This window comes from Mus pahari, chromosome 22, assembly GCF_900095145.1.
Source record: "Mus pahari chromosome 22, PAHARI_EIJ_v1.1, whole genome shotgun sequence".
NCBI classification, from domain to species: domain Eukaryota; kingdom Metazoa; phylum Chordata; class Mammalia; order Rodentia; family Muridae; genus Mus; species Mus pahari.
Genome location: NC_034611.1, coordinates 8,603,326 through 8,615,821, shown reverse-complemented (window position 1 = coordinate 8,615,821; position 12,496 = coordinate 8,603,326). Strand labels below are relative to the sequence as shown.

Genomic DNA, 12,496 nt, shown 5'->3' with positions numbered 1-12,496 from the left:
TTGATGTTATGAGTGACCAACCACTCTCTGTTTTGTTTGAATTAAGTTCCACTCCATGAAACAAAACCTATTCCTGAGACTGTCAGTGACTTCAAGAACCTATGTCTAGAAATATCACTGGCTCTTGGGTAAAACCTATTAATTTTCTGGTAAATAGAGATAGCAGTAAAATGAGGTCTTATTAATTATGGTCATACCCATGTGGTGTTTTGAATATGATTGGCCCAGAAAATGACACTATTTGGAAGTGTGGCCTTGTTGGGATTGGTGTGGCCTTATTGGAGGAAGTGTGTCACTGTAGGGGTGGGCTTTGAAGCTCTGCCCCGGGTGGAAGAGTCAGTCTAATCCTGTTAATGTCTTTAGAACAAGGTGTAGAACTCTCAGCTTCTCTTGCATCCTACCTGTCATGCTCCTTCCTTGATGATAATGGACTAAACACCTGAAAGCAAGCCAGCCCCAATTAAATGTACTCCCTTATAACAGTTGCCTTGGTCCTGGTGTCTGTTCACAACAGCAAAACCCTTACAAAGACAGTTGGTATGAGGGATTGGGCCTATTGCTGTGATAGGCCTGACCATGTTTTTGTTTGGAAGAATGTGGATTTTAGGACTTTGGATTTGAGAAGAGAGGAATGCTTAAAATGGGGCCTAATGGACTATCCTAGCCAGAATAAGGATGATGGTACTGCTGAGGATGATTTGAGCTCTGTAGGCCTGCAGTCCCAAGAGTTTACAGTGGTAGAGAATTTCAGTATGTGACCTAGAAACTGTTCTTGTGATATTTGGTGAAGAATGTGGCTGCTTTTTGTCCTTGTCCAAAAAGTCTGCTTGAGACTAAGGCAAAGAGATGTAGATTAATTCCTTGACAAAAGAAGTCTCAAAAGAGCCCAGGAGAATTTTGTGCAGGGTAAAAAATATGGATTTGTTTTCATTCTTCAACATGTAGACATACCATTAGACCATCACCATTTGTTGAAGATACATTCTTTTTTCCATTGTATGGCTTTGCCTTTTTTCTTTTTTTAAATAAAAAATCAAGTGTTCATAGGATGGGATTTATTTCTGTGTCTTCAATTGATTAACATGTCTATTTCTGTGCCAATAATGTGCAGTTTTTGTTGTTGTTGTTGTTGTTATTGTTGTTAAATCACTATTGCTCTGTAATACAGCTTGAAGTCAGGGATGGAAATCCTCCTGAGGTACTTTTATTGTTGATGAATATTTTGGCTGTCCTGAGTTTTCCATTCTTCCATATGAAGTTGAGAATTGCTCTTTCAATGTCTATGGACCTCAACATAAAATGAAATACACTAAATCTCATAGAAGAGAAAGTCTGAAAAAAGTCTCAAATACATTGGTACAGGAGACAATTTCCTGAACAGAACACCAATGGCTTAGGTTCTAAGACAATTGATAAATGGAACCCCATAAAACTACAAAGCTTCTATAAGGCAAAGGACACTATCAATAAGAAAAACAGCAGCTTTCAGATTGAGAAAGGATTTTCAGCAACCCTACATCTGGCAGAAGTTGAACACCAACAACTCGAATAACCCAATTAAAAAATGGGGCACAGAGCTAAACAGAATTCTCAACAGGAAAATCTCAAATGGCCGAGAAGCAATTAAAGACATGTTCAATATCCTTAGTCATCAGAGAAATGCAAACAAAAACAACTCTGAAACTCCATCTTACAACAATCAGAATGGCTAAGATCAGAAAGTCAAGCAGTAGTACATGCTGGCAAGGATATGAAGTAAGAGGAACACTCCTTCAATGCTGGTGGGTGTACAAAGTTGTACAACCACTTTGAAAATCAATTTTGGATATACCACTCCTGGGAATATGTCCAAAATATGCTCCACCATCCCACAAAGACACTTGACCAACTGTGTTCAAAGCAACTTTATTTGTAATAGTGAGAAACTGTAAACAACCTAGATATACCTCAACTGAAGAATGGATAAAGAAAATGTGGTACCCCTAGACAGTAGAATACTCTTGAGCTATACACAGTAGAAAACTCTTCAGCTATGACAAACAAAGACATCATGAATTTCACAGGCAAATGTATGGATCTTATGAATATCATCCTGAGTGAAATAACCCAGTCTCAAAAGGATGTGTAGGGTATATTCCCTTAAAAGTGGATATTAGTTATAAAATACAGTAGACACATGCTATAATCTACAGTCCCAAAGAAGCTAAACAAGAAGGAAGGCACAAGGGAGGATGATCGAATCCTACTTAGAAAGGGGAATAAAATAGTCCTAAGAGCCAGATGGAGGGAGGGAACTAGGTGGCAGACATAGAGGGGAAAGGGGTGAGTGATTCAGGATCAGGTGTGAAGAGTGAGAGGAGAGAGGGCCAGATGTCCATGAGAATGTATAGAAATCTGCAACTGGCTTTGGTGGGGAAGTAGTGGGCATCCCCAGGACATACCTGGGATAAGGGATGCACCCAAGAATCAGTGGGGATGTCCTTAACAGTGAGTCACAACATTTGGGATATGGAACCTCATGTAGCCATGCAGAATTCCCAGTGGAGCAATAGGTAAAACCCACCCAAAAAACTTTTGACCCAAAATTTATCCAGTCTACAAAAAATGAAGAAATAGAGGATGGTGAAGTGACTGAGGGAATGGCCAACCACTAATTAGCCCAACCTGAGATTCATCCCATCGACAAGCAACAATCCCTGACACTATTAAAGATACTCTGTTATGCTTGCAGACAGGAATCTAACATGGCTGTCTTCTGGGAGGCTCCACCCAGAAGCTAACTCAGACAGATGCACACATCCACAGCCAAATGGTAGACAGAATTCAGGAATTCTTATGGAAGAATGGGGGAAAGGATCACAGCCTCTAAGGGAATGGGAAAGACCAACAGAGTCAACTAACCTGGACCAAAGAGCATACAGGAGCCTAGGCCTTCCTGATATATGTAGGAGATGTGAAGTTTGATCTTCATATGAATCCTGAACAACTAGAGTGGGGGCTATCCCAAAAGATGTTGCCAGTAAGTGGGATATGTTCTTCTAGTTAGGCTGCCTTATTTGGTCTCAGTGGAAGAAGATGTACCTATTCCATTGAGTCTTGATATTTGAGGATGGGGGAATAACCAGGGTGTTCCCACTTGCTCAGAGAATTGAGGGAAGGATTGTAAGAGAGAGTGATGGAGACAATTGGAGGGATGTAAAGTAAATGAGTAAAATAAATAATTAAATAAATTTGGCTTAATTATGTGGGAAAAGTTCATCAGAGAATTTGTTTTCTGGTTTAGTCTCATAAAGAGCATTCAGATCAAGTATAGTAAGCTTAAAAAGAAAAAAAAATACAAAGTATATGGTTCATGTAATAATAAAAGATACCAGGAAGTAAAACAGAGATGTATCCTTTATTGACAGAGATAATTAAGGGAGCAATATCCCACCCAGCTAAATGTACTGTTTGAGTTTGCAGTTGAACAAGGAATAGCTTAGTCTTCTAACCTGGAATGAACTACAATCCAGAAATGGTGGGCACACTGTTTATACAGATCTTGAGGCTAGAAGACACAGGCTTTTGATTCAGATCTTGAAGAATAGTTTCCATAAAATACTTAGGATCAGGCATGGTGGTACACAGCTTTAATTCCAGAAGACAAAGCCAAGCAGGTCTCTGAATTTAAGGCCAGCCTGGGACAGAGCAAGTTCTAAGTAAAGAAAAGCTTAAGTCCATGCATGATGGTATAAGCCTTTAGTCCCAGCACTCAAGTGACAGAGTCTTACAGACCTCTGAATTCAAGGTCAATCTACAGAACAAGTTCCTGGACAGCCAAGCTTAGGCATCAAGAGTGTTGGAAAACAGAAAGATAGTAATAGAACAAGGGCGTCATTTTCCAACCTAAGCAAGCAGAAGAATTTGGCTGCTTTGGTCATGTGGCTCTGGCTTTAGAGTTAAGAATAGAAGGGATAAGTGGGACAATTGATGCTGGTTAGCTGGAGCTAAGAATTTAGTGGTGATTGAGAAGAGACCAGAATCACTGAGGTAAAATTTTCTGGAAAGAATTATCTGAGAATACAAAGAAACTGTGTTACAGAGAGAACCAAAGTTGTACCTCATTCCACAGCTGGACCCAGCAATGTGTAAGAATCACTCAGGTTGTATTGGTTTTGAAGGTGTGAAGGGATCATGGAGAGCAGCTGAGGCTTGACCCTGTGAGAAGCCATGGAAAACCATTGGCGTAAGTGCAGCCTCAGTTGTATTTGATGGCCCAGAAAGGAAGGGGTCATGCAAATAAGTTGAAGCTTGATTACCATAAAGAAAGCCTTTGAGAGGCTATTGGTGAAGCCTAGCTGTACCAGAAGTTCTTAGTTTATTGGAAATTGTTGGGGTCTCCCAGCTCTCTGTTGCCACTGTACCACCTGCAGTTATCCACCAAGCCTACCTTACTGTTTACACTAATCNCTGTCCTTCAAAACCCAGCCCNCTGCAGGCGCTAAGATCCACTGGCAGTAACCTTCAGATCCACCAGAGCTGCTCTGCTGTCCCAGTGTCTCCACTGCCTGCTGAGAAGACCTTTTGCCCCAGAAGACAACATCCTTTGGACCTGCCCACAGACATTCACCTGTGCCTTCTAAGACTGGGGGTTGGGGACTGGGGTTTTTTCCCACACTATATAAACTGAGTTCCTACATTAAACTTCTAGTCTTGATCAGTAAAAATATTGTCTTGGCTCCATTTTTCTCTCACATTCCATTTCAGGCCAGCCCGCCTCTCAGGATGAACCCAGACCGGATTAAAGTGAGTTTTGCTGTAGACAAAAACTCACAGGAAATGATAGTAACATTGAATGATCTCCAAGAGCTGCAGCAGCAGTGGAGTAGAGGCAACCCAAGCCTAGAGTGCAACAGAATACAGAGCTATAGATATGACCAAGCTTAGAAAATCATGTGTGAATCCCAGACACTAGAACAAGAAGCTGTAGTATTGAAGTTGCCTTGGAGGCACTAAGATGTTCAAAATGGCAGAGCCATGGGATACCTGCTGAAGAAAGCTGCCAACAGGGAGTGGATCCAGACCAAGAAAATTGTGCTGCAGTTAATAAAGCTACAAGGAGTTTTCAATTAGACATGAGATGCTGAGTTTGGAGTTTGTCCAACTGGTATTTGGCCTTTAGTCCAGTGTTTAATTCCTATGGAATTGTAGTATGATAATATATATCCTGTGATGCTGGAGGATGTAATCTGTTGTTTAATTTTTATTTTATAGGGGATTGCAGTTAAGTGATTGGATGAATCTCAGAAGAGGCTTTGAACTTTGGACTTTTAGTGTTGTTGAGACTGTTGTAGACTTTAAGACTTTTGAAGTTGGACAAATATATTTTCCATTACGCTATGCCCATCTATATCCCCCTTAAACTCATGTCTTTGAACAAGCATGTGGGACCCAAGGAGTGGACTGTGGTGGTTTGAACATGCTTGGCCCAGAGAGTGGTACTATTTGGAGATTGGTCTTGCTGGTGTAGGTTTGGCCTTGTTGGAGGAAGTGTGTCACTGTGGGGGTGAGCTTTGATGCTCTTCCCCAGTGAAGATTTGCTCTTTTCCTCTTGGCCTTTGGAACAAGATGTAGAATGCTCAGCTTCTCTCACATTATGCCTGCTTGGATGCTGCCATGCTCCTGACTTGATAATCATGGACTGAACCTTGGAACCTGTAAGCCAGTACCAAATAAATGTCCTTTATAAGAATTGCCTTGATCATGATGTCTGTTCACAGCAGTAAAACCATAACTAAGACAACTCATATATTAGTACAAGGCACAATCCTCATCATTGAGCTTTTTCATGCAGTAGATAGCAACTAACACAGAAGCCCACAACTAGTGAGTACGCAGAGAATATAAGACATCAAAATGCCCACATGTAAATGTGATACCTATATCAAATCATTCCTTTCAAGGTTCAAGGTTGTTGGCAGAAGACAGGACAGAAAGATTATAAGAGCTAGAGTTGGTAGCTGACCTAAAAATATGTTATGCTTTTTAGACACAACAGGGCAGAGGCATAAATGACTCACAGAAATTATCACAGCATTCACAAAACTTGCACAAGATCAAGCCACAAAACCTCCTAGCAGTTGAATTACATCTATTTTAAATGGGATACAAATGGAAAACAAACAAATGTATGCAAAGAAGCTGACCGTCAGTAGTGATTATGGAAGTTCAACCAAGGCCACAATATCACTGTTGATTCATGAAAACACCATGTTAAAAAAAAAAAAAAACAGCAAAAAATATTTGCAGATGATTCAAAGAAATTGACAATGTTGATAATGTTTGTGTAAATGGCAATGTCCCCCATAAAAAGTACCATAGATAGTATTCAAAACAACATAGAGAACCAGAAATTCACTTCTAGGTGTACATCCCGAGCAAGAGAGCATGACCTCAAAATAATACTTGTATAAATACAGCTTTATTGATAATATCAAAACCATGGAACCAATAAAATGTCCATTAGTTGATGAAAGTTCAATTATGATGGGGTTTTTATTCAGTCTTAGAAACAAAGGATAGTTTGTACTGGGGCAAAGGCATACTTTTCACTATGGATTAACAACAACAACAATACACACACATATAAAAACATACACACACCTGTACACACAAAACTCATCAGAAGCAAAACTTTTAAATAATAGGAAAATTATATGAATATAAATTTATCCCAAAAGCAATAAGAATGGTTAAGAAGCATATAGAACATGGTTAAAGGCTGTGTACAAGTACAAGGGGAGAACAGAGCTGGTGAAAATTAGATGACAGATTTCATAATCAATAGAAAGGAAGCATTTCAGTATTTTCAACATAAAACCATAAATTTTTAACTTTCAAGACAAGTGAATTCTATATGATTTGGTAATTCTATGCAGTATACATATATCCATTTCACACTGTACTCTAAGAAGAAAATGCCAACTACTGGTTAGAAAGAACTGGGGAAAGGAGAACAAATGCAATGTTGTAATTATTGTTTCTATTCTATGAATGCTTACATGCACAGTCTTCATTAAGTGGGAGTTTGAGGAAAGCTGGTGCTCTTTTTAAAAATGACACTGTCAGGGTCACTTCCTCCCCAGCATTCCGAAGAACCTGAACCTGGAAACAGAAAAGATTAACAGAATGTGGTCATCAATAGTTATACAATTTTGTACAATCATAAATCCTGAGAGCTAGTGACTGTTTTTCCACATCTTGAGTTTCTGTTGTGACCAGAAACACTTTGTGAAAGATAAAAATATAACTTCCTAAGTGATATCATAAACCTAACACTCCTCCTGCTTATGTCCCCTTCAGCCTGATAGGATGCATGGTGAACCTCTCAACCACATCCACAGACATCTTTGGCAGGGTTAGAGTCTATCACAAGCTCTAAAGAATGACAGTTGTTTAGTAATGTTGGAGCCTCTATATCTTTTAATGTAATCACTGTTTATTGCATACATATTTGTAATGTTAAATTGACTAATCATTGCTGGTAAATGGAAAATGATCTTCTCAGTATGGTCCAAAGAAATACTTCTTATAAAGCTGTATCAGTTTATTCAAACACTTTAAAACATAAATAAATCTTTTCTGTCCCTGAAAAGCTGTAGAAATAAAGAATTTTGGTATCATCAGTAATCCTCAACACTTGAAATTACAGAATAGATGGGTCTAGTACTACCAGCTAAAATAGTTCTGATTTTCTTATAAAATTGAAATAAAAAAACAATCAATGGAACATCAGTCTAAGAAAGGAAATAAAGAAAGGCTAAGAGTCTGAGATGTAAAAGTTATGATGTACATATGGCAAATCAGATAAATATAGGTGTGACTATAAATATTGATATAAATCACAGGTAGAAATAAGAAACTTAAAGATGTAGATGTAGTTAAAGAAACACAAAAGCATATATTGCTCATAAGCATAAAGACAATCTCCACCCTGGGAATTTCCTATTGCTCTGAAAGTCTTCTTTTCCAAATGTGGAGACTGTGAAACAACAGTGGTCATGGTTTCTCATCCTGATACCCCAGATACCCTGAAGAAAATTCTTGGCATGATAAGCAAGGCCCACAATCTTCATCAATTCATTATCCCTCAGCAAGGGCTGGCTGGAAATGACCAATTAAACCAACCCTTTCCTAATTAGTGACACCAGGAGGCCAATCTGGAAATCTCTTTCATCTCTTCAGGCTATACAAGCACAGAACAGTGGGATTTCTAGTGAGAAAAGATCAATCAACCAGAACAGAATCTTGCAAATTAACTCCATACTACATAGTCTAAAAGGATACATAGCCAGACTTATGTAGTGAATTTCTTGCTTTATAAATTATGGAAAATTAACATAGGATTTTTACAAATATTGAGGTAACATAAAAAGTTAGTGAAGATGAAATAAAACATATTAAAGCAAAAAAATGAACCATTTGAAAGGGAAAGTAACGACCAGCTTACAACAAGGTAAACCACGTATTAGAGCTCTATGGCAATGACCATAAAAGAACCTTAAAATATCCAGCAACTGCATCAAATCCATTGAAATATCATAAGTTTGCAGCAAAGAAATGTTGAATTACAAAAAACATTAAAACAGAATTCATAGAAGACAAAGTATAATGACATGTAGAATGCTTTCTGGATTAAGGAAGAATAGAGCAGTGCTTGAAAATCAGGAAAACTAAATCAATGGAGTTAAGAGCTTCAGTGACAGGCAGACATGCACATATGTGAACACTCACATACAGTTTAGTAAGTGAAATCTGAAAGTATCTAAAGATAATACATCTTGATCAGATGGAGTTTAATCTAGAAATACAACATTATTTAACACTAAAAAATTGTAAAAGCACACTGAAGCACTGGACATGCCTGGACCTTGCTGGGTGGGCTTTGTTGAAGCAAGCATGTGGTAGAAAGATAGGAGAGAAAAAGAACGTAGGTTGTTTGTTTGCAAAGTATTGAGGCAGAACTGGAGAAACAAAGGCAGTGAGGAACAGCTTGATGTGAGAGGTCTGTGCTACCCCTGAGTCTATGGGGACATCCAGACCCATGCTGCTGCTGAGGGCCATATCTAGGTCTACAGTCCTACTGCAGCTAAGGTCTGTGTTGATATATATTACAACCAAAGGCTATGAAGATGCCTATGCTCTGTACTGTAGCCTGAAGCCTAGTGGATATCCAAGGGCCTCGCTGAGCTGGTTCCACTCGTGGTGTTACCAGGGGCAATATGGGTAATGGAGAGCTATAGCTAGGAAGCATGGGGAAGCTGGCTTTGGTGGTAAAAACATAGGAGAACTTTAGCATAAGTACAGAGGAAGTGGCCCCACCCCTTGCCTGGGGAACTGTTTCGGGATGTATGGATGGTGGAGATATGACAGGTTGACCAATTCAGCTACCACTCAGGCCCATATCTGTAGCTTTGAGTTGCTCCCCAACCCCCGACACGTTCCCCAACTACAAGCTGCTGGAACAGATGAAGAGTCTGTTCCTGTAGATCCATAGCCAAAGGAGAACCATAACTCAGAGCAACAGCAGGATACCAGAGAAACTATTTGAGGGTTCAGTATTAATGGTATAGCAGAAGCCAGATGCCTTGAATTAGACTCATGACTCGTGGAAATAAACATTTGCAAGCAAACCTGTTTGGGAGAAAGGGTATTGTGCACTGCATGAAAAGGTATACAGCAACTTACAGTGCCACTGTGATAAAAGAGTATGTAATGGAGAGGTGGGAAAATGGAAGATGCAAATGGTACATGCACAGAAGTCTGCAGTTGACAGAGCAGGTCATACCCCAGAGGTGTTCACAAAATGTGGGGTTTTTTGTGTTGTTTTCTTTGGTTTTGTTTGTTTGCTTTTGTGGGTTTTGTTGTTGTTCTGTTTTGTTTTTCTCTTCTGAACTTTATTTTTATTTTTATTTTCCTTGGGGGTAGGAGATTAAATGGGTAGAGAATAGAAATGGAAGAAATTAGAAATGTATGGGGTTGGGATGCTTTATATAAAGTTACCAAAGATTTAAAAAATTATGTTATTTAAAAAAGACCCAGAATACACAGTATCTGTATTCTGCAGATAATATACATATAATTTATATATATATATATATATATATATATATATATATATATTTTATGTAAACACTTACGAATAGGATCATTCTAAGTGAAGAAAGACACAAAACCAGAATCCCCCAGGCTTGGGAAAAAAATAAATGAATATCTACGATAATTAATTTAATCAAATAGTTTTCATTATCCTGGATTTTTGTTACTCCAAATGAATTTTAAATTGCTCTTTCTAACTCTGTGATGAATTGAGTTGGAATTTTGATGGGGACTGCACTGAATCTTTAGATTACTGTCAGCAAGATGGACATTTTTAATATATTAATCCTGCCAATCAAGGAGCATGGGAGTTCTTTCCATCTTCTGAGATCTTCTTCAATTTCTTTCTTCAGAGACTTGAAGTTCTTATCATACAGATCTTTCGCTTCCTTACAGTCACACCAAGGTATTTTATATTGTTTGTGACCATTGCAAATGGTGTCATTTCCCTAATATCTTTCTCAGCCTGTGTATCATTTGAGTATAGGAATGGTAATGATTTGAGTTAATTTTATATCCAGCAACTTTTCTATATTACAGAGCAATAGTAATAAAAACTGCATAAAGAATTTAGTGAGTTCTCATGTCAGCAATACAACAGTACACCTAAAAGTTCTATAACAAAAGAAGCAAATAGACCCAAGAGATGGATGGCAGGAAATTAACTCCGAGGTGAAATCAATAAGTAGAAACAAAAAGGACAACACAAAGATTCAATGAAACCAAGAGTTGATTCTTTAAGAAAATCAACAAAACAGACAAATCCTTAGCCAAACTAATTAAAGGCAATGAGAATATCCAAATTAACAAAATCAGAAACAAAAAGGCAGTCATAAGAACAGGCTAGAAGGAAATCGAAAGAATCATTAGTTCTTACTTCAGAAGCTTGTTCTCACCAAAATTGGAAAATCGAAATAAAATGGATGCTTTTCTTGATAGATAACACTTACTAAAGTTAAGATCAGATAAACAATCTAAATAGACCTATAACCACTAAGGAAATAGAAAGCAGTAGCAATCTATCTGGAATGCATTAACAGGCTACAAGTTTCTTCCAACCAAATGCAGAATTTCCTCAGATAATGTCTGAGTCTGTTAGCTGAGATTTCTCTGTGTTACTATACCCCATCTACCTACAATTTTCTCTAGTGTATTTTAGAAATATCTTGATTTACTGTTTTCTTTGTTCTGGTAATATAAAATCTTCAAACTATTGCCATATTACAACAAGAAATTTGGGGTGAGCTGAATGTGTTTCTGGTACAGGATCACTTATATTTGGCTCTAGAATTAGCTGCTTATTATTCGTATTAAGGTTAGAGTTGTATTTTTGTGTTGAAAGTAGAACCGTGTTCCATTTATACTCCTGGCTGGGCTTCTTTAAGCTCATGTATTTATATAGGAATGAGCCATTCTAGTGTTGCAGGGTGACACTGCAAGCAAGAAGACCAGGAGTAAGAATGGTGAATAGAAAAAGCTTTTACTGTCTTTAAACTTTCTATAAAACACACACACACACACACACACACACACACACACACACACACACACACACACAGCTCATATATTTAAATTGTTTGTATACTTTAAATAAAAGTTGTTTAAAAACTCAGTGAGAGCATTTATGGGTGTAACATCTGATATTACTTAGAGACCCCACGCAACAAAATCTGTGTTTGTGTGGGGTCTCACAGCAAACCCCACGGTTCTCTTGTTTTTATTGTTTTTCTCTATACTCTTCTGCAATGTTTCCTCAGCCTTAGCTGTATCAAATGTTTATAGACCCATTATGGTTTATGATGATTTAGTAAAATAATGGTTGTAAATTCTTCTTCAATAACTGTGATTTCATTAGCACTGAGTAGTTAACTAGGATTTCAGTGCACCAAACATGACTGTCCAAATAAATTTGAGATGAATAAGGATAATGACACCATTAAACATAATATATTAGCTGGGGAAAAGCCCTTGAGGCTGCAATCCCATACAAAGTTCTAGAAAACTGAGGAATGTTCTATTAAAAGGAGAGAACACCAACCAGTTGGCCAGTGTTAGCACTTTCCCTAAGCTTCACCCTATAGTTATCTGGCATTATCCAGGCATGCCTGACTTACAATAAAAGGGCCTGCATGTTACCTCAGCTCCTTTTGCTCTTGTTCTTGATCTTGCCTTCTTGTTCCCACTCTCTTCCATGCCCTTCCTCCTTCTCTCCCCATTCTCCTCCCTCACCCAGTCTCCACATGCTCATGGCTGGCCTTTACTCCTCTACTTTTCTCTTCTCTTCTCTTCTCTTCTCTTCTCTTCTCTTCTCTTCTCTTCTTCTCTTCTCTTCTCTTCTCTTCTCTTCTCTTCTCTTCTC

At 38.2% G+C, this 12,496-nt stretch overlaps 1 protein-coding gene across 3 annotated transcripts in view; it reads right to left on the bottom strand.

Annotated features, from left to right (window-relative positions):
* Nucleotides 1–12,496, bottom strand: part of Sntg1 (syntrophin gamma 1) — a 638,621-nt gene that overhangs the window by 209,284 nt on the left and 416,841 nt on the right. For all 3 annotated transcript variants that reach the window (XM_021222333.2, XM_029533398.1, XM_029533399.1), the window contains one exon: nt 7,041–7,143. In XM_021222333.2, the coding sequence (XP_021077992.2) occupies nt 7,041–7,143 (103 nt within the window). The remainder of the gene's footprint in view (nt 1–7,040; nt 7,144–12,496) is intronic.